The sequence below is a fragment of the Ranitomeya imitator genome, chromosome 10 (assembly GCF_032444005.1).
Source record: "Ranitomeya imitator isolate aRanImi1 chromosome 10, aRanImi1.pri, whole genome shotgun sequence".
Classification (NCBI taxonomy): Eukaryota; Metazoa; Chordata; class Amphibia; order Anura; family Dendrobatidae; genus Ranitomeya; species Ranitomeya imitator.
The window spans coordinates 139,671,690-139,694,985 of NC_091291.1; the positions used below are offsets into that span (position 1 = coordinate 139,671,690).

Here is a 23,296-nt window from a genome sequence, read left to right on the forward strand (position 1 = left end):
TTACATCCTGTATTATACTCCAGAGCTGCACTCACTATTCTGCTGGTGCAGTCACTGTGTATATACATTACATTACTGATCCTGAGTTACATCCTGTATTATACTCCAGAGCTGCACTCACTATTCTAAATACTTTATCTAAAAAACTAATTAAAGCTGCCAAAAAGGAAACAGAGAAGCACATTGCTAAGGAGAGTAAAACTAATCCCAAACTGTTCTTCAACTATATCAATAGTAAAAGAATAAAAACTGAAAATGTAGGCCCCTTAAAAAATAGTGAGGAAAGAATGGTTGTAGATGACGAGGAAAAAGCTAACATATTAAACACCTTCTTCTCCACGGTATTCACGGTGGAAAATGAAATGCTAGGTGAAATCCCAAGAAACAATGAAAACCCTATATTAAGAGTCACCAATCTAACCCAAGAAGAGGTGCGAAACCGGCTAAATAAGATTAAAATAGATAAATCTCCGGGTCCGGATGGCATACACCCACGAGTACTAAGAGAACTAAGTAATGTAATAGATAAACCATTATTTCTTATTTTTAGGGACTCTATAGCGACAGGGTCTGTTCCGCAGGATTGGCGCATAGCAAATGTGGTGCCAATATTCAAAAAGGGCTCTAAAAGTGAACCTGGAAATTATAGGCCAGTAAGTCTAACCTCTATTGTTGGTAAAATATTTGAAGGGTTTCTGAGGGATGTTATTCTGGATTATCTCAATGAGAATAACTGTTTAACTCCATATCAGCATGGGTTTATGAGAAATCGCTCCTGTCAAACCAATCTAATCAGTTTTTATGAAGAGGTAAGCTATAGGCTGGACCACGGTGAGTCATTGGACGTGGTATATCTCGATTTTTCCAAAGCGTTTGATACCGTGCCGCACAAGAGGTTGGTACACAAAATGAGAATGCTTGGTCTGGGGGAAAATGTGTGTAAATGGGTTAGTAACTGGCTTAGTGATAGAAAGCAGAGGGTGGTTATAAATGGTATAGTCTCTAACTGGGTCGCTGTGACCAGTGGGGTACCGCAGGGGTCAGTATTGGGACCTGTTCTCTTCAACATATTCATTAATGATCTGGTAGAAGGTTTACACAGTAAAATATCGATATTTGCAGATGATACAAAACTATGTAAAGCAGTTAATACAAGAGAAGATAGTATTCTGCTACAGATGGATCTGGATAAGTTGGAAACTTGGGCTGAAAGGTGGCAGATGAGGTTTAACAATGATAAATGTAAGGTTATACACATGGGAAGAAGGAATCAATGTCACCATTACACACTGAACGGGAAACCACTGGGTAAATCTGACAGGGAGAAGGACTTGGGGATCCTAGTTAATGATAAACTTACCTGGAGCAGCCAGTGCCAGGCAGCAGCTGCCAAGGCAAACAGGATCATGGGGTGCATTAAAAGAGGTCTGGATACACATGATGAGAGCATTATACTGCCTCTGTACAAATCCCTAGTTAGACCGCACATGGAGTACTGTGTCCAGTTTTGGGCACCGGTGCTCAGGAAGGATATAATGGAACTAGAGAGAGTACAAAGGAGGGCAACAAAATTAATAAAGGGGATGGGAGAACTACAATACCCAGATAGATTAGCGAAATTAGGATTATTTAGTCTAGAAAAAAGACGACTGAGGGGCGATCTAATAACCATGTATAAGTATATAAGGGGACAATACAAATATCTCGCTGAGGATCTGTTTATACCAATGAAGGTGACGGGCACAAGGGGGCATTCTTTGCGTCTGGAGGAGAGAAGGTTTTTCCACCAACATAGAAGAGGATTCTTTACTGTTAGGGCAGTGAGAATCTGGAATTGCTTGCCTGAGGAGGTGGTGATGGCGAACTCAGTCGAGGGGTTCAAGAGAGGCCTGGATGTCTTCCTGGAGCAGAACAATATTGTATCATACAATTATTAGGTTCTGTAGAAGGACGTAGATCTGGGGATTTATTATGATGGAATATAGGCTGAACTGGATGGACAAATGTCTTTTTTCGGCCTTACTAACTATGTTACTATGTTACTATGTATTCTGCTGGTGCAGTCACTGTGTACATACATTACATTACTGATCCTGAGTTACATCCTGTATTATACTCCAGAGCTGCACTCACTATTCTGCTGGTGCAGTCACTGTGTATATACATTACTGATCCTGAGTTACATCCTGTATTATACTCCAGAGCTGCAGTCACTATTCTGCTGGTGCAGTCACTGTGTACATACATTACATTACTGATCCTGAGTTACATCCTGTATTATACTCCAGAGCTGCACTCACTATTCTGCTGGTGCAGTCACTGTGTATATACATTACATTACTGATCCTGAGTTACCTCCTGTATTATACCCCAGAGCTGCACTCACTATTCTGCTGGTGCAGTCACTGTGTACATACATTACATTACGGATCCGGAGTCACATCCTGTATTTATACTCCAGAGCTGTACTCACTATTCTGCTGGTGCAGTCACGGTGTACATACATTACATTACTGATCCTGAGTTACATCCTGTATTATACTCCAGAGCTGCACTCACTATTCTGCTGGTGCAGTCACTGTGTACATACATTACATTACTGATCCTGAGTTTCCTCCTGTATTATACCCCAGAGCTGCACTCACTATTCTGCGGTCTGTGTACATACATGGGGTCACAGGGCACAGACTCTGCATCCTCATCCCTCTACACCTGGGACATTAGCCTCCATCTTCCCCTTCCCGGGGGCAGGCAATCACAACTCCAGGCAGTTTTTGGTTTTCACTCTGGTTTTTATAGATATAAATTAGATGCAACTTGTGAAATTTCCGGAGCAGCCGAGGCTGAATATTAAATAGCAGGATGTCGTTACCTAGCAGCATCAGTGGGAAATCGGGCTGTAAGGGTTAAAATAACAAAATATACAAATTAACTACTAACGGTAATGAGAATTAAAACTTCCCAGAAAGTGAAGTTGGTGGGGGGGTGCGCCCGGCCCCCATTACAGTACTAGAGTCGGAGTTTGGTCAGTGTTCGCTGTGGATTTCCACCGTTGCCGCGTTATTTCGGTTTATCACGGAGAAAATAGATTAGAAGTTCGTACGTAGAAAGGACAATGGCCGTGTTGGGAATCTGACGGAAAAGTTGCGCTAAAAGTCCTCTGTAAAAGGCCGCGTAGCCCTCCTCCCGCGCCACCAGCCGCGCCGTCTGGCAGAACGCCCGGTACTTGCTGCCTTCTTCTCGAAGCCTCGTGCGGATGACCTCTGTGATGGAAAGACAGGATCGGGTTAGCGACAGCCATGAAAGGGCACCTAAGCATGCAAATAGCTTATCGGAGCATCGGATTGGCCAGGAGAGGGGGAGGGAGGGTGTCACATGATGGCGACTTAGGGCTAATTAGGTGCTTATGTAAATGAGTCTATTCAGAAAGGCGGTTTGGGTACCAGCAAAACCAGAGACTTGTGCATCTCGCACAACGAGCGCCGTATCTGGTAGGAGATGCCCTTTAAATGGGTGCACACCCCACATTACTGCAGTTCTGCCTTGTACACCAAAAAATAATAACAAAAGCATACAGCAGCATTGTCTGCGAGCGCTCAGATGTATGCAGACAATCAGTATACGGCATCACTGCTGTACGGAATACACTTTGTAAATGAAGAGCACAAATTGGCCAATAAACGAGAGCCCACCGGCCACGACAAGGTGACCTCTCTCTGATGGGACCCGAAACAATATTTATCTGACCTGCCCCCCTTGGGCTAAAAGCCACAAATATAAAAGGGCAGATAGAATGCAGGATTAATTTAAAACAAGCTCAGGCGATGTGGGGACAACGTCTTTATCAAGTGGATTCCGCCAAGGAAGCCCCTGAAAGAGCTCAGAAGAACGAACATCTACATTCTATGTCATAAAGACTCGCTGCGCACATGTGGAGTCTTTACAACAACAGTAATTTCCCATTGTATTTGCTTTAAAAAAAACAAACAACTGGGTCAGCCGGTCCTGAGAGAATCCACCCCGGAGAGCATAGAGCAGCACTCTGACCTCCCGCATGCAGATCCTGGAACCATCACTTCTATCTGCATTATCGCCATACACAATATACTGACAGATCTGGAGCTGTACGCCGGGGGAGACAGGACGGATATATATTAGGTTTAGAGTCCCGCACAGAGGTCGCCTCGGTGGCTGGTGGGCTCTCACGAGTCGCCCTATTTGTGCGCTCAGTCCCTTAGTATATTCTTCAGTGTTTGCAGACATTTCGGCTCGCACAGGGGCGGCTGCAGGCCTCGGTTTGGGCATTATGCAGCTTGCACCTGTTCACACTTACTTTATTCTGTTGGGAGGAGCTGGTCAGTGATTTTTTTTTTTGCATTTTTCTGCCTTGTGTTTGATGGCGCAGGACATGACACGGGATCCCCCCTCTTTGATGTCCTTTAAAAACCAATCCCATGCTCTGACCCCTAGGACTCTATTCAAGGCACTTTATTTCCCCCATTCTCCATTATGGGGGTCCCAAGGTTTTAATTATGTATTTTTTTAGATCGGACCTACCGTGCGGGTACGCGATGCAGGAGGCACATCCCTTGGAGAAAGCAGCAGCAAACATTAACCCTAAGAAGTTGGCCGAGGTCTTCTCTCCGGCGCTGGCATTGCCCGCGGACAGGTGCAGCTCCTCCAGGCGCTTCTTTAACCCTTCGTATATGACAAAGCAGATAATGGTCTCGGAGATGCCGGCGTAGGAGGCGGTGAGCCCCCTGTAGAAGCCCCTGATGCCCTCCGTCTGATACACGTAGCGGGCACACTGCAGCCCGCTCATCTGCTTGGACCCTCTCACCCTAAAAAAACACAAGAGGGGGATAAGCATCTCATAGGAGATCGGGGGATGGGGAGGCAGACGGGTGCGGGCCGTACCTCCTCTCCAGCTGCATCCGCGTCTTCACCATCCAGATTGGGTTCATCATGGTGTTCGTGACGAACGCTGTGAGACGAAAGTGGAGCGAGGCGTTAGATCATTCATCATAACAAGACTAGAAAAGATGTTGTAACCTGCAGAACGCACAAGTCACACAGGCCACCACTTGTAGTTCCCCAGTGTCCCACCAGGGGGCGGTGCACAGTCAGGGACCCAGTTATCAGCCGCCACTGCAGTGAGGCGTACTGTGGAGCCGCACATCCCTGCAATGCCGCAGATCCGCTGCAGAGCGCAATCTAGCGCCGCAGAGCAGGAGCCCGTGTGGCTGCCGTCATGTAATAGCTCTGCTGCAGCAGTAAGGAAACAATCTGCAGGCAAATAAGTGTAGTCAAGCTATAGAGCATAAGACAAATGCATAAAAAGCAACTCCCCAAACCTAATATCATCCTCTCACTGGTCCCATGTTCAGAGCAGCCTGTAATCCGCCAGTGCTCAGCGATGTCCCCTATAGACGGACCGGACTGTGCCGCACAGCGGAAATGCCGAGAGGGGAGACCCTGTAATAGTCCAGCAGCCCCCCTCCAGCACCGGAATATCACTGCACCCCCACAATGCAGCCATCCTATACTGCAGGGAGAGCACAGCCTCTGCATCACTATAGTCACAGGACTGATTGGGGGATCCGTAATTAACGCTTTATACCCCCCAACTTCTGCATTCTGATCAAAAAATAAAACACTAAAAGTATCTGTTCCCATAAACTGAGCAGGAACATGGAGACCGGCAGAACATGGTGTGCGGCGGGCTGAACATGTGGTCGGGCGCAACCATAAAAATCCAGGGTCATGCCAGGACATAGCAGCCGGGCGGCCATTAATCATACAGGATCCGGTCCCAGGAGCGGTGGCAATCCGGTAATACGATGCACCCGGTGGATCACTTACCGGCGCAGCCTGCGGAGCACATGTGCACCAGGTTACTGTTGGGAACAAATACGGCATTGAACTGCTCCTTGGCTTTAGAGTACGATGCAAAGTAGACGGCCCTGCGGGAAAGAAGAAGAAGAGTAATGACGCGAAACTGCAGATCAGACGGTATATAGAGACGAGCAGCATGACACCGTGCCGGGGGGGGGGGGGGGGGGACACACAGCATTGTCGGAGGGGGGGGGGGGGGGGCGGGGGACACCACAGCCTTGCCTGGGGGGGGGGGGGGGACACAGCATTGCCGGAGGGGGGGGGGGGGGGGAGAGAGAAACACAGCCTTGCCCGGGGCTGGGGGTGACACAGCCTTGCCCGGGGGGGGGGGGGATGCAGTGCAGCCTTGCCCGGGGGGGTGGGGAACACAGACTTGCCCAGGGGGGGACATGTGCCGGGGCAGTGCCCATGACATGCTCATCCATGCAGCATTGGATTGTTACTCCTCGATATTCGGTGCAGCTTTCTGCCAATCTGTCGGCTGCACCGGATTCCGCATGTCACATACAACCCATCCCCGGAGTCACCCTTTATGGAACATGGGTCAGAGTTCAGGGGAGGTTTGTTCCTATGCAGCAAACAATGACATAAGAGCCGACTGCACTCCTCACCTACAGATAACACTACGACCAAGGCCATATAGAAAAGAGAAAAACAACTAAAAGCCAATGACTGTCCACAGGCAGCAAGGACGAGCCCCGGGTGCTGCACTTACTCCTTATTCTGAGGTATGGAAACAATAAAGCCCCAATAATAACATAAACATGACAAACGTTGGGAATCTGATGTAGCACATTCCAGAGAACTGGTGCAGCACGAGAAGTCTGGGAGCGGGAGGTTCAGAGGAGGATTCAGGAGATGCAGCATCACTTACCTAGAAGGGGCCACACCGATCAGATTAGGACCCAGGCCCCGGAAAAGAGACTTTGGTCCTTCTTTTTCAAGGATGGATCTGAATAGGAAAATAAAGTTATAATATCAGAGTGGAGGCGGCCATTGTGTACGGCATTCACTAGCGTCGCCTCATTCTCCCACACAGGCATTTACATAATGAACTTCTATGAGAAACTCATGTCGCAATTTCATCTGGTCTGAACGACACCAGGAAGCTGCAGGGCAAGAAACTTCCCCAGTGGTGAGGTCACGAGGTCACGCTCCGGAAATAAGAGGACTCCCTCTCCGTGTCCACGGGACCCGCGGCAGAACGGGACGCAGAGGTGACGCTACGGGGACACAATGCACAATCGGTACCCACCATTCATAATAGTGAGGTCATATGTGGCAGAGGGGTGCTGGAGCCCCCCAGGGTGAGGGTACAACTGCACCTCTATCCAAAAAGACGCTGGCCATCGGCTATCTGGGGACTGACACGGCGAAACATCGGACTGTATGAACCCCGATACCCATCAGATATGCTGACAGCAGAGAATGAATGAAGCTAAATGTTTCTGTAAGCAGCGATATGGCGGTATTATTCTCCTAGCACAGCCAGGTACAGCACAGTAACCAGTGGACGGGTCGGCCAGGCGGCCATACCGGCTGCAGCGCACTCTTATAGCCGGTCAGTCAGGTGCGGTATCCTCCGATATACTTCTATAGACCGCGCATCAAGCGCTAGCACGTTATCTAGCAGTACTACAACTCCCAGCATGCTCAGATGGCTCCATTAGTGACAGCACTGGTTTCCAAGCAGTACCACAGCATGTTGGGGGTCATTTTCCAACAGCTGGAAACACAGGCTGCTGGGGTATGCTTGGACTTGTAGTTGTGCAATAACTGGGAAGCCACCAGTAGAAAGCCATGATGGGAGTTGTAGTTTGCAGGAAGCTACTGGTACAGAGAATGCAGTGGATTGCGGGTGTTTTATACATTGGTATTGCAGGTTCCCTTCATACTGTGACGGCAGCAGATCCTGCAATGGATGGAGCCCCTCATAAGACCATGAGGGGTCTGCATGTCTGGATCTGGCCACACCGCCGTACAAAGGCTATAGTACATCTACAGGAACACGCTGCAGACAGTCACTTTATGGGGTCCTCTAACACACCGGATTCAGCAAACCCCCAACAAAAAGGACTTACTTGAGAACCTGCAGGACGCTGGGGGAGACGGACGTGGAGGGTCTCACCACTCCTCCTCCGCTGAGGGTCCCGAGCTGAACCTGAGAGTAGTAGACGGGCTGGAGGGCGATTCCTGAGGACTGTAACCGGGTCTTAATCACCTCCAGGGGACACGTCACAATGGCGCCCACTGTACCCGCGCACCTGCGGAGAGAAGAGCGGTGATCAGGAGAACAGAGCCAAAAACCACAGGAAGCAGAGACCCCGACCCTCCCATTATACCGCCGTCACTAAGATATGACCAAGTCCTGGGTCCATACGGAGGGCGACAAAATTTACACAAAGGTCAGAAAAACACGTGCGGAGCACAGATTACAGATCAGAGTGGGAAGAGAACAAACGAGGGGGGAATGTAAGCGAGGGACCTGCCAAATACCGAGGGGCAGAGGACGAGCCGGGGACTCAGCTACCAAATCCTCATCCCCAAAATGATGAGACGGAAAAATCATCGGGGGCACACGAAATACGGAGAGTACACACTCTACTGCCCCCAAAAGGGGGAAAAGACGAACTGCAGCACGGCCACAATATAATGAAGTCCTCCGCCTACAATTATCTGGGGGCATCATGTCTTCTACTGGCCAAGGTTCACCCTCCTAGATCCTACACCCTTTACTCCAGTGTTTGCGGTGACCCGTCACTGTGTCACTTGTGTTTTTGTTGTGTCTTTCATGCTCCGATTCTTATTCCAGGAATGTTCCTTTTCATCTGAATTTCATGGTTACTTACACCGGGGCGGCTGCCAATTAACTTTTGACTTTTCAGACATGACAAGTTCTATGAATAACCGGATTTCATTAATAGTCTGGAAAGGGGATCTGCTCTGTAACCCTGAAGAGTCATCGCGCTGCCAGTCAGGGCGCAACCATCAGCCGTCGCTCTGCCAGTCCGCAGCCATCAGCCGTCGCTCTGCCAGTCAGGGGGCGCAGCCATCAGCCATCGCTCTGCCAGTCAGGGCGCAGCCATCGCTCTGCCAGTCAGGGCGCAGCCATCGCTCTGCCAGTCAGGGCGCAGCCATCGCTCTGCCAGTCAGGGCGCAGCCATCGCTCTGCCAGTCAGGGCGCAGCCATCGCTCTGCCAGTCAGGGCGCAGCCATCGCACTGCCAGTCAGGGCGCAGCCATCGCACTGCCAGCCAGGGCACAGCCATCAGCCGTCGCTCTGCTAGTCAGGGCGCAGCCATCGCTCTGCCAGTCAGGGCACAGCCATCGCTCTGCCAGCCAGGGCGCAACCATCAGCCATCACACTAACCTATCCTGCTGTGTCCAGCTTTTATTCTGCACGTTGCTGGTTTTAAGTTAGGAGGCGCGCTTACCTCTGCCTTATGCTTCATAAAGAAGACTGCTGAGAAGACCACCATAATTGATAGCTGTGGGGTCACTTCATTTACGTGCTTTCCCTAACTGCAAGTCTTGAACAAAAATGGCGCCATTTAAAGAAAATATATAAATACATTTTTACCACTTCAAGAAGTGAAACGTGTCGGAATTTAGAGATGTCCGTGATGACGACATTCAGGAGTTTTTTTTAGTTTTGCTTTCACACCTTCCATAAAGGAATAATGATCAAGCTGGGTAACATGCCCGGATCTCTCCGTGGAGCCAGCCTGTGGCACGTACCCACGTAACGGCCATCGTGTCCCTGGTGATATTATGAGCGGCTCGTGTAGAACCTTCCGGCAGACGCAGTGATGCCACAACCCTGGCAGCTGTCACATCACATGTTCGTCTATTTAAATCCAGGTTTCCTCTTCTTATGGGTGAAGTTCATCCCAGGGGCTTCGGAGCAGCGTGCCGTCAGCAGCGTGGGGTCCGGTGTTTGCTCGTGACCCCGCAGCATCGTGCGCCCCTTGTTTTACACTTAATATTGGGAACATTTTCAAAATTTTACCCAATCACGTCTAAACTCCAGTCACATCCAGAGCTGCATCGAACATTCAGCTACATGCCTTGATACAGAGTTATGTCACCATCGCTACATCTGCAGCCAGCAGCTTTGGAGCGTCCTTCTCTAGTCACATCCAGAGCTGCATCTGCCCAGAATTTGTAAAGTCTCTGAACATTAGTGTGTGAGATGATAAGCCACAACTTGTATGTCCCCACGGGGAGGACGCAGCGGCGGGGGCTGGGGAACTTCCATTAGCAGCCACTTTCCATATTCGCATGTGAAATATACGGCGGAGCCTCTGAAGCCTGAAAGCATTTCCCAGAATCGTTTTGTCACCGTGGACACCATCTGCATCAGCGCATCGCCTGGCCGAGCGGACAAGGGGACATCCTGCCTCAGCGCAAAATCCAAACACCATACTGATCGCAGGCTGGGACTTGTAGTACTGGCGGCAGGGAGTTAGACATTGCCTGCTGATGACTTTCCAGGCAGTTGTGTCGCCAGTGGCAACCACAGTCATTCTGCCAGAACAGTTTGAATGGTTGCTATGGGAACCATAGCTGTGGTTGCTGTGGGAATCATCACCCATCCCCTGCAGACTATGAGGCCTCGTGGGCAGGGTCCTCCCTCCTTATGTACCCGTGTGCCTTGTTATCTGCTCATGTTTAATGTATTTGTCTATATTTGCCCCGTATTCACATGTAAAGCGCCATGGAATAAATGGCGCTATAAAAATGTATAATAATAATAATAATAATAATAACCCCCTGCAACACTGGATACAATGTAGCAGGTCACTAGTGAGATTCGCCCTTGTGCATCTCTATGGCGAGGCCATATCGGGGTCTGTGGGGGCCTAAATAAAAAAATATTGGGAATCCCCCTGCCCCTTCTCCCCCATCCTCGAGTCTGATATAGTCAGGAACCTGGTATGAAGAGTCTTTCTAGTAAAATATTACTTATCCCTCCTCCTCTCCATCATACAGTGGTGCCGTAATAATACTGCCATATAGTGCCACATGGTGACATTGTCAGTAAGCCAAGCAGCCAATCAGATTAAGGTATATTATTAGAAATCAAAAGATATGCAGAAAGTAAAAAAAAAACTGGCCCAGGACAAGGAATTGGATAAACACTATCTTGTAAGGTTAAATGAACCAGCACCATTGTGATTTCAGCTCTGGAGGCTCATTATATACAGCAGCCTTAACTCACTCTTAATGTGTTATTTTCTTATACAGCACCATTACATAGTAACATAGCGCTTTACAGATATTGCCATCCCCATCGGGGCTCGCAATCTACATTCCCCATCAGTAAGTTTATTCTTATTATATCCCACTGTGGCAATGACCTTCTGGACAAAGGAGCCGCCCCGGCCCAATCCCTGGATAATAAATATTTCATTGGAAGGCGATGAAAGATGAAGCAGAAAAGCAGAACAAGGAAAACAAGAGAGAGACATCTATTATACATGGTACCAGCACCTGAAATACACAGGAGCCGGAGCCTGGGAAAGCTGGGTGGTTACAAATAACTGTAACCCAGCTGGTCAAGGGTCCTGAAGAGCAACCGTGCCACATTATGCATACCTCGGTGTAATATGCCATATAGGTGGTAGAAATCCCCCCACTGCGACATTCATCCTGCACGGATGAAGGGACATTGTTCTTTAATGGTCAATCGCCATCTCTCTGCACTTTAACGACTCGGATTGCGCCTTTATTTTATGCCTTGTGATGTCCCTTTAAGAGAGGATGCCCAAGTGTGCACAAAGTTCATAGCTCCCGAGCTGCGGGGACATGATGCAACATTGCACCAGCTCGCTGCCGGCTAAAAAAACACTTCTGTCCTGACCTGCCAGCAAGAAGAAGGTGAAGACGGCACGAAACCCAACAAAAAATATATTCAAAATAGGAGATGGAGGCGCCAATATAGTGTGTTCCGCCGCACACCCTGGGCTGTGGAGTCGGTAAGCCAAACCTCCAAGTCCACAACACCGGTCACTACTGAGCATGTGCATAAAGTGCAGCACAGATTCATCTCATCTACGACTCCACAGTTCTGGTCACTACTGAGCATGTGCATAAAGTGCTGCACAGATTCATCTCATCTAGGACCCCACAGCACCAGTCACTACCGAGCATGTGCATAAAGTGCAGCACAGATTCATCTCATCTACAGCCCCACAACACCGGTCACTACTGAGCATGTGCATAAAGTGCAGCACAGATTCATCTCATCTACAGCCCCACAACACCGGTCACTACCGAGCATGTGCATAAAGTGCAGCACAGATTCATCTCATCTACAGCCCCACAACACCGGTCACTACCGAGCATGTGCATAAAGTGCAGCACAGATTCATCTCATCTACAGCCCCACAACACCGGTCACTACCGAGCATGTGCATAAAGTGCAGCACAGATTCATCTCATCTACGACCCCACAGCCTTGGTCACTACCGAGCATGTGCATAGAGTGCTGCACAGATTCATCTCATTTATGACCCACCCCACAGCTCTGGTCACTACTGAGCATGTACATAAAGTGCAGCACAGATTCATCTCATCTACGACCCCACAGCCTTGGTCACTACCGAGCATGTGCATAAAGTGCAGCACAGATTCATCTCGTCTATGACCCCACAGCCCTGGTCACTACTGAGCATGTGCATAAAGTGCAGCACAGATTCATATCATCTATGACCCCACAGCCCTGGTCACTACTGAGCATGTGCATAAAGTGCAGCACAGATTCATCTCATCTACGACCCCACAGCTCTGGTCACTACTGAGCATGTACATAAAGTGCAGCACAGATTCATCTCATCTATGACCCCACAGCTCTGGTCACTACGGAGCATGTACATAAAGTGCAGCACAGATTCATCTCATCTACGACTCCACAACACCGGTCACTACCGAGCATGTACATAAAGTGCAGCACAAATTCAGCCCTACCCAAAGCCAAGATCAGGAACAGAACAGACATTTATAGGACATTACACAACTTTCCCAAATTAGGAAAAAAAAAACAAAAAACAACCTTCCAGCACATCCTGCATCGCACTACTCTACCAAACAAATCTCATTTTGATGACCTAAGATCAATGTTAATCCTCTGACAACCCCTTTAAATAGGAGTTTCTACATTGTCAGCACTGACTGAGCAGTGTCAGTGTGCAGGGGAACATCCCCACCTGACAATCCATTTACAGGAGGAGCAACAGAGGAATAGTAACGCTTATTCACTCATACACTCAGCCAATTCCAGGTACCACTTCCCTCCGCCGGCATCAGCTGCTATAATCTCATGTACTGGTATAGACAACATTGTATGTTTTGTGTATGGCGCAGCGAGACAAGCAGGGGTCAGCGGCTCCTGTGATGTGATTGGACGGAATGCGGCGAGACAAGCAGGGGTCAGCGGCTCCTGTGATGTGATTGGACAGAATGCGGCGAGAGAGGGAAATGAGGTTATTACAGAATGCACAGATCAGCAGCACGCGGTGCAGCGCCCTCTGCAGTTATACAGAAGCACGCACTGTAGCGGAGACAGAAGTTTGTTGCCACATCTGACCATGGGTTATTTCTGGTATTACGGCTCAGTTCCATGGAAGTGAATGGGACTGAGGTGCAATACCACACACAGCCTGTGGACAGGGGTGGCACTGTTTCTCTCCAGAAGACAGAAAATCTAGTCTGTTACCTGACCCTGCAGCCAATCATTGACCTCAGGGGTCAGGTGACTATTGATGGAGTCATTCCTTCTGTTCCCCATAGAGCCCACTGGAGTAGATGGGGGTAATTCACACTAGATTACAGGGATTAAACCCTTGTCTGTAATCTATTACAGTAATGCGGAGACGAGAGCTGCAGGAGGAGAGCAATGCAGCAATCTACAGTAACTTCCAGGGCTCGTCAGTGTACAGCCATCACACCGGCCTCCTCACCCTGCGCCACGGACCAAAAATACACCCATGTATCTGGTTCATGCAATTGAATGGGGTCATTACTACAGTACTACAATATCTGCAAACCTCATTGGTCAGTAATATCTGCAAAAGAAAAACATTAATAGATACTAATATATAATTTTTGATGTGCATTCCCAGGTGATAAGCTGCATTGCTCCAGTCTAGTAGGGATCCCTCCGCTGATATTTTACGGCACAGGCAGTCGGCGCTCCGTCCTCCGTTTCGTCCCGGTCCTGGCAGTGATTTTACTCTATGGTCACACACTGAACGTTCGTCACCGCAATTTACAACGCAAAACAAGTGAATGATTTTCTTTTTAAATCCAATTCACACGTCGCGGATACAAATCTCCAGGAAAGTGAAAACCTGGTTTTGGATTTTAGTCCGGCGTCGCCGATTCCTGTGGAGTTTCGCTCTATCCAGCGCTAACGGGTGAAATCCACAAGTAACACGCGGATTCATGACCAATTCCGCAACGGAAATCTCCCGCTACGTGCGGAGGAGGCCTTATCTCATGGAATAATAATAAAATCAATCATTCGTCATTTCTGCCATGTGATTATAGAGGGGCTGATGGGTCCGGAGCAGACATTGTCGCCGCCGCCATCATCTCTGAGTATTCCAGGCTCATCCTCCAGGGCTGCGGCCCATCATCTGCAGACAGGTTATGTAAGCCCGAGCCGCACACAGGCCGGGGCGGGGGGTTATATAATCACAGGGACACAATGTGCCGGAGACACATCCAGACCACCACGCTTCCTTCCCCTGAGGCTCGGACAGGTCGGCACAGGATGGCACTGCTGGGCAGGTTACATAATACCGCAGTCTGGCATCATCATATGCAGCCTGTGAGTGCAGCACCTTCACAGCAAGCTGGGACTTGTAGTTCTGCAAAAGATGGCACCAGACCAGGACAGCAAACAGTAAAGGATGCCACATAAAGGGTGCAGAGGATGCCATCACAATGATGCACCACATCAGTCACATCTGCATCAAGGAGCCCCCCACTCTCCTGTACCAGGGTCCGGGGCTATTTATTGCCTCTACACAGCTGGAATACCCCATCCCCGGCCAGCGAGGGGAGAGACAGCAGCACAAAAGCTTCCCAAAGAGGAAAACGGATTGGTCAGACTGGATTTTACTGGCTGTTTAAAGGGGTGGTACAGGATTACAAAAATACAGCAGCCCCCCCCCCCCCCCCCCCCTCCAAAAACAGCACCATCCCTGCAGTAGTTCCCTAAACTAACACTTTTAATAACACATACAACCTGTGGACTGGGGTGGCACTGTTTTAGGACAAAAAAACAAAATATAAAAATATTAAAAAAATAAATAAATAAAAAATTAATTGAAACTTGCAGGATAGTCAGAGGGGGCATGCAAACTTCAGTCGTAATCAGCTTTGGCCAAATTCAACCAATGATGCCATCATGGAGGTGCGAGCTGTACGGCCATCACCCCTGCATGGGCCACACATCCCCACATCCCACCAGGGCTACACAGTAGGCAGATCCAAGGCCACCCATGATACAGATGAGCCAATACACTCTGATAAAGGTTTACACAGGAGGCAGATCCAAGGCCACCCATGGATACAGATGAGACAATTTACTCTGATAAAGGTTTACACAGGAGGCAGATCCAAGGCCACCCATGGATACAGATGAGACAATTTACTCTGATAAAGGTTTACACAGGAGGCAGATCCAAGGCCACCCATGGATACAGATGAGACAATTTACTCTGATAAAGGTTTACACAGGAGGCAGATCCAAGGCCACCCATGGATACAGATGAGACAATTTACTCTGATAAAGGTTTACACAGGAGGCAGATCCAAGGTCACCCATGGATACAGATGAGACAATTTACTCTGATAAAGGTTTACACAGGAGGCAGATCCAAGGTCACCCATGGATACAGATGAGACAATTTACTCTGATAAAGGTTTACACAGGAGGCAGATCCAAGGTCACCCATGGATACAGATGAGACAATTTACTCTGATAAAGGTTTACACAGGAGGCAGATCCAAGGTCACCCATCCATACAGATGAGACAATTTACTCTGATAAAGGAGCAGATAATGTCAGACCCATTTCCAGGATAGGAAGCAGAGCAAAGACCAGATAGCAGGGCAATAACTGAGCAGTGTGGCACACAAAGGGTCACCAGGTGCAGCAAAGCCGGAAATTATACCGGAGTCACTGGAAAGTAAAACAAATGGGAAAAAGAAAAGCAACAAAAGTCACAGATGACAGAACCCCATGGGCACATGATCCCCAACTTGTGGCTGCAAAACTACAAATCCCAGCATGCAATATTTAAAACACAGCTCGATAATTGACTTCAATACTTTGAAGAAAAAAAAAAAATCATTGCGCTCCCCGGATTGTGCTGCTCTTTTCTGCTTTGTGCTGCGTCGTTCCTTTGCAGAGATATTCACGTTTGTTGTGTTTTAGGCGCAGTATGTGAAATCTCTGCTTGTAGTTCAACAGGGTGTTTCTTCAGAGTCTTCCCTGAGGGGCATGCACCAGCGAAAACCTCCCCCCCGTGCCGCTCAGTACCATGGTCACAGGATGCACGTCAAGGATTACAGGGGTCCTACAGCAGCTCCTGACTCTCCATACTTGTGGCCCCCAACTTGTGGCTCTGAGGAAGTTCCAGAACTCCAGGTGTCACCACAGATGTGCTGGGAGCTTTGGCTGTGACGACACCAGAGGGCCACAAATATGGAGAGCTGGAACCAGCTGTAGGACCCCTATGGTCTTAGTACGAGCACGGTAATAAGTGGCTGTGCTTAACCCTTCACTGGCCATTGACTTCCATGCAGCAAACCCATAATAACCAGAGAACAAACCGGTAACAAGATCCACACAGCACGCCCACGGAGGACACAGAGTAACAGAATATCAGCAGTGTCATACCCCATGTTACACCCCACCAGGCCTTACTATGGCGGACCCCTCCCCCGGCCACGTGCCTCTAATCTGCGTGTGACCTCGTCAGGATCCAGCTTCCTTCCTGTCACCCTGGGACTGTCCTGATGGTAAAGAAGTGTGGAGGGGACAGCACCGAAGGGTTAGGGTATGTGCACACGTAGAGAGCTCCTCTGCGGATTTTTACTGCGGATTTATCGCGTTTCCTATTGCGGATTTACCGCGGTTTTACATCTGCAGTTTTCTATTGGAGCAGGTGTAAAAACGCTGTGGATTCCGCACAAAGAATTGACATGCTGTGAAAAATAAAACGCTGCATTTCCGTGTGTTTATTTCGGCAGCATGTGCACAGCGTTTTTAGTTTCCCATAGGTTTACATTGTACTGTAAAGTCATGGGAAACTGCTGCGGATCCGCAGCAAAATCCGCAACGTGTGCACAGAGCCTTAAACTCTAGAGCACATGAAGTGGGGGTACAGAGAAAACAGCAGCCGGCCCAATACGGCCATGTGGGGGCGCTATACCAGGAACTATTACATGGGAGTGCGCCGGCCAGAATACAGCAGACTCCTGTCACTATATTATATAATTACACCCCAGATTATATCTACCGACACTGTATATACAGCACACACTGTATACAGATATCAGACACGGCCTGATATTACAGACCTCAGGAAATCACACTACAGAGCATTGTATCAGACGGCTCACACTTTATAACGATACATCACTTTATATTACACTATACAGCATATTATACAGATTTATAGACCACAAATTATTATATCATCTACCCAACACTATACAGGACATCATCCACTAATATATAGATTCCCCCCCCCCCCCCCCCCCCACATCACCTTATATTATACACACGATATCCGCTATGGATTATTATATAATAATAATATAATAATAATAATAATTTTATTTATATAGCGCCAACATATTCCGCAGCGCTTTACAAATTATAGAGGGGACTTGTACAGACAATAAACATTACAGCATAACAGAAATACAGTTCAAAACAGATACCAGGAGGAGTGAGGGCCCTGCTCGCAAGCTTACAAACTATGGGGAAAAGGGGAGACACGAGAGGTGGATGGTAACAATTGCTTTAGTTATTCGGACCAGCTATAGTGTAAGGCTCAGGTGTTCATGTAAAGCTGCATGAACCAGTTACCTGCCTAAGTATGTAGCAGTACAGACACAGAGGGCTTAATACTGCATAAAGTGTATGAGAACATGATGCGAGGAACCTTTTTTTTTTTTTTTTTTTTTTTTTTTTTTTATTATAAATAGGCCACACAGGGATCGTTAGGTTAATGCATTGAGGCGGTAGGCCAGTCTGAACAAATGAGTTTTTAGGGCACGCTTAAAACTGTGGGGATTGGGGATTAATCGTATTAACCTAGGTAGTGCATTCCAAAGAATCGGCGCAGCACGTGTAAAGTCTTGGAGACGGGAGTGGGAGGTTCTGATTATTGAGGATGCTAACCTGAGGTCATTAGCGGAGCGGAGGGCACGGGTAGGGTGGTAGACTGATACCAGGGAGGAGATGTAGGGTGGTGCTGAGCCATGGAGTGCTTTGTGGATGAGGGTAGTAGTTTTGTACTGGATTCTGGAGTGGATGGGTAGCCAGTGTAATGACTGGCACAGGGTAGAGGCATCGGTGTAACGGTTGGTGAGGAATATGATCCTGGCTGCAGCATTCAGGACAGATTGGAGCGGGGAGAGTTTTGCAAGAGGGAGACCGATTAGTAGAGAGTTACAATAGTCCAGACGAGAATGAATAAGTGAAACAGTAAGAGTTTTTGCAGAGTCGAAATTAAGAAAAGGGCGAATTCTAGAAATGTTTTTGAGATGCAGGTAAGAAGAGCGAGCCAGTGATCGGATGTAGGGGGTGAATGAAAGCTCGGAATCAAGGATGACCCCAAGGCAGCGGGCATGTTGCTTTGGAGTAATGGTGGAACCGCACACGGAGATGGCAATGTCAGGCAAAGGTAGGTTAGTAGAGGGAGAGAACACGAGGAGTTCAGTTTTTGACAGGTTTAGTTTCAGATAGAGGGAGGACATGATGTTAGAGACAGCGGTAAGACAATCACTGGTGTTTTCTAAAAAGGTCGGTGTGATATCGGGAGCAGAAGTGTATAATTGGGTGTCGTCAGCATAGAGATGGTACTGGAAACCAAATCTACTGATTGTTTGTCCAATAGGGGCAGTATACAACGAGAAGAGTAGGGGGCCTAGGACTGATCCTTGAGGAACCCCAACAGTAAGGGGAAGGTGATATATATACTATATATCACTGTATACAGTGCTATATACCGTACATACACAGTACATTAGGACATCACCCAATATATGTTATACACACAGTGCGTCAGGTTATATATAGGAGCTTCTCATAAAACTCGAAGATCATCAAAAAGTGGATTTATTTCAGTTGTTCAGTAAAACTCATTCTATAGAGTCATTACACACAGTGATCTATTCCACGTGTTCATTCCTGTTGATGATTACAGCCAATGAAAACCCAAAAGTCATTGTCTCAGTAAATTAGAATAATTAACAAAAAACACCTACAAAGGCTCCTAAGCGTTGATAAAGGTCCCTTAGGGTGTGTGTCCACGGGCCGTTTTACATCCGGACTAGCTGTGGATTGAACGCTGTGTCCAGATGTTACAGCACAGTGGAGGATTTCATGAAATCCTGTGTCCACTATGCGTGGGAACACGCATCCGGCGGCCCTGCGATTCCGGACATGCGGTGCGTCTTTTTAGATCGCAGCATGTCTGTTTACCTTGTGGCGACACTTTGCTGCTGCAAGGTAAAACACAGGGCCCTACGTGTGGGGTGCTATGAACACATCCGGCATCAACCCGTCTCCAGAAGGGGCGGAGCGAGTTTTCCGCTCCGTCCAAAGCGCCGGCCATCCTGAACGTGGACACGTATCCTTAGTCTGTTTCAGTAGCTCCACAATCATGGGGAAGACTGACTGACAGAAGGTGTCACTGACACTCCACAAGGAAAATACATTTTAGGCCGGCGTCACACTAGCGTATTGCATCCGATGCGAGAGCGTCGGATGCAATATGCTAATGACACTCGGCTCCTGCTCGCAGCAGAACAGGAGCTGAGTGTCATGCGTCTGTGCTCCGATTCTCTCGCACAGGGAGGATCGGAGCACAGCTGCGGAGGAGGCGGAGAAATGAATTTCTCCATCTCCTCCATTGCTGGGGTCCGCTTATAGCGCACATCACTCGGATGATATCCGAGTGATGTGCGCTGTCTCACTCGCACCCATAGGCTTATATGGGTGCGAGTGAGCCGAGAGTTTTCCTCGGTCCGAGACAATCGCAGCATGCTGCGATTGTCTCGGACCGAGGAAAACGGCCAACAAAAAGTTGGCTGCTGGGAGCGGCCCCATATGTTAACATTGGTCCGAGTGCAATGCGATTTTTTATCGCATTGCACTTGGCCGTTTTAAACACCAGTGTGACGCCGGCCTTACATTTCACTTGGAAATCACAGTCCCAGAGTCTGGAGGAAGAGTGGAGGCCACAATCCGAGCTGCTGGAGGTCTGGTGTGAAGTCTCCACAATCAGTGATGGTTTGGGGGCCATGTCATCTGCTGGTGTAGGTCCACTGTGTGTTATCAAGACCAAAGTCAGCGCAGCCATCTACCAGGACATTGTAGAGCACTTCATGCTTCCCTCTGCCGACAAGCTTTTTGGAGATGGAAATGTCATTCTCCAGCAGGACTTGGCCCCTGTCCACACGGCCAAAAGTACCAATACCTGGTTTACATACAACAGTATCACTGTGCGTGATTGGCAGCAAACTCGCCTGACCTTAACCCCATAGAGAATCTATGGAGTATTGTCAAGAGGAAGATGAGACACCAGACCCAACAATGCAGACGAGCTGAAGGCTGCTATCAAAGCAACCTGGGCTTCCATAACCCCTCAGCAGCGCCACAGGCTGATCGCCTCCATGTCACGCCGCATTGATGCAGTAATTGAGGCAAAAGGGGCCGAGACCAAGTATTGAGCACATTTACTGAACATACATTTCAGTAGGGAACATTTTGGATTTTACAATAATTTTTCAAGCTGGTGTTATAAAGTATTCTAATTTACTGAGATAATGACTTTTGGGTTTCCATTGGCTGTAAGCCATAATCATCAACATAAACACGCGATATACATCACTCTGTGTAATGACTCTATAATATAGGAGGTTCTGATTTAGTGACATGCACCTGTATATAATATTACAGAGCAGTGACGTCACTGTGGAGTATTACATCATTATTACATCACATCCCCCCGCGGTCCGCGCACGGTCTCGGGGTCGCCTCCTCCTTATCTCACTCCCTCCCGCACGTTATGCGCCTGTGCCCTGCTGTGGAACTACTAGTCCCAGGAGACACCGGCCCTGCTGGGAGTTGTAGTCCCCGTGAAGTCACGTCCCGTCCTCTTACCCCCCGGCCAGGAGGTGCAGAGCCGTGTCCTTGCTCTGAGCCATGTCCCCGGTCGCTGCACGGTTGGGGGCGGCAGTGTCCGCTCAGCCGCTCATCCCCCGCTCGCTCTCCGCTCTGTGTCCCGGATGGCCGCCGGTAAGAGCCGGTTTTCTCCTCACAGCCGGCTGCTGATATGACGTTGCCGTCTCGGGGGCGGGGCAGAGGTGTGCGGGCCGTGACGTAGCCTGGGGGCGTGTCCACTGGAATGCGGGAGACTCGGGGGGCGCGGCGGGGGCGTTGTCCGTGACGTCACGCAGAGGATTGCAGAAGTTTACACCATCCTGGAAGAGGGGAGATCACATGATGAGGAGATGGGGGCGGGGAGGACGGAGCTGCCTGCGGCCATGTGCCGGCACCTGTCTGCTCTGTCCGTCCATCCAGCCAGCGATCCATCTCATTCATTTTAATAGACTTTCCCTATGTTATGTGATATCTTATCACATCAGTATGACACCAGTATGACATCAGTGTCACACCAGTATGACACCAGTATGACATCAGTATCACATCAGTATCACATCAGTATCACATCAGTATCACATCAGCCCTGGAGGGTACACGGCCACAGGTATCGGTGCAGCAGGCAGAAGTACGGGGGACCGGACATAGACAGGAGACCACAGGGAACAGGTAGCAGAGGTCCTGGAAGACCGGAAACAGGTAGCAGAGGTCCTGGAAGACCGGAAACAGGTATCAGAGGTCCTGGAAGAATGGGAACAGGTAGCAGAGGTCCTGGAAGATGGGGAACAGGTAGCAGAGGTCCTGGAAGATGGGGAACAGGTAGCAGAGGTCCCTAGATGGGGAACAGGCACCAGGGGTCCTGAACAATGGGGAACAGGTAGCAGAGGTCCTGGAAGATGGGGAACAGGTAGCAGAGGTCCTGATAGATGGGGAACAGGTATCAGAGGTCCTGGAAGATGGGGAACAGGTAGCAGAGGTCCTGGAAGATGGGGAACAGGTAGCAGAGGTCCCTAGATGGGGAACAGGCACCAGGGGTCCTGATAGATGGGGAACAGGTAGCAGAGGTCCTGGAAGATGGGGAACAGGTAGCAGAGGTCCTGATAGATGGGGAACAGGTATCAGAGGTCCTGGAAGATGGGGAACAGGTAGCAGAGGTCCTGGAAGATGGGGAACAGGTAGCAGAGGTCCCTAGATGGGGAACAGGCACCAGGGGTCCTGATAGATGGGGAACAGGTAGCAGAGGTCCTGGAAGATGGGGAACAGGTAGCAGAGGTCCTGGAAGACGAACAGATAGCAGAGGTCCTAACCTTCTTTAGGACCCTTGTTAGTATTTTAGGGGGTAACACTGGTTGTCAATTTATTCACATAATTCCAGGGGGAATAACAGAGGGCGGCACACTGCGGCGTTGTTCCACAACTATGTGATGGTGAATGCTCGTACGAGTCATTTTCCTCAATTACACAACAGTCATTATGTTCCTGGAAATCAGCGTGAAGAGGAAGCACATGTCACAAGATCCGTCTGTTCTCTGCTTTCCCCCTGAGGACTAAGGGCCCCTCATTCTCAGCATCAGTGGGGGCCACAGGGGTTGTAGCCCACCTAACTTTTCCTACCTATAGTTATTGGGAAATCCCTGCTCTTGACCCGTTCACCCTTGTTTTTGCCTGGTTGCCCCATTTTGCCAGTCTGCTGTAAATCCTACAATTATGACAAAGACCACCGCAACGAAAAGTTGTGACATGGATCAATACTTCTTGTGCAATCTGCACCCATCGTGATGTAGGGACTTCGGACAATGTGTTGCGCCAACTTCTAAAGTCAACTGCACAATGGCACCGCTCCCAAAAGAAAGCATTGATCAGCACGAGGCCAAGAAGAGTCACAAGGTGACAATGACCAGGATCCAGGAGACGATAAAAGCCCCCCAAATGGCGCCAGAATCGTAGGGCCAAGAAAAATGATGGCACAATGAATATCAGGTCCAGAGAT

At 48.9% G+C, this 23,296-nt stretch overlaps 1 protein-coding gene across 1 annotated transcript; it reads right to left on the reverse strand.

The window, feature by feature from the left end:
• Window positions 1-2,782: 2,782 nt before the first annotated feature.
• SLC25A33 (solute carrier family 25 member 33) lies at window positions 2,783-21,489 on the reverse strand. The gene is made up of 7 exons (XM_069740914.1): window positions 21,307-21,489; window positions 7,977-8,159; window positions 6,770-6,847; window positions 5,863-5,963; window positions 4,918-4,984; window positions 4,558-4,841; window positions 2,783-3,263 (listed from the first exon to the last, which is right to left on the reverse strand). The coding sequence occupies exons 1-7, from the start codon at window positions 21,348-21,350 to the stop codon at window positions 3,061-3,063; spliced, it is 960 nt and encodes a 319-aa protein (XP_069597015.1). The 5' UTR covers window positions 21,351-21,489; the 3' UTR covers window positions 2,783-3,060.
• Between the last annotated feature and the right edge of the window lie 1,807 nt (window positions 21,490-23,296).

Excerpts from the sequence above, each read along its gene's own strand:
- SLC25A33 (XM_069740914.1), bottom strand. The coding sequence starts at position 21,350 with ATGGCTCAGAGCAAGGACACGGCTCTGCACCTCCTGGCCGGGGG. Across the intron at positions 8,160-21,306 it reads CTGCACCTCCTGGCCGGGGG|GTGCGCGGGTACAGTGGGCG; the intron begins GTAAGAGGACGG and ends TTCTCTCCGCAG. Across the intron at positions 6,848-7,976 it reads AGCGTCCTGCAGGTTCTCAA|ATCCATCCTTGAAAAAGAAG; the intron begins GTAAGTCCTTTT and ends TTTCCTATTCAG.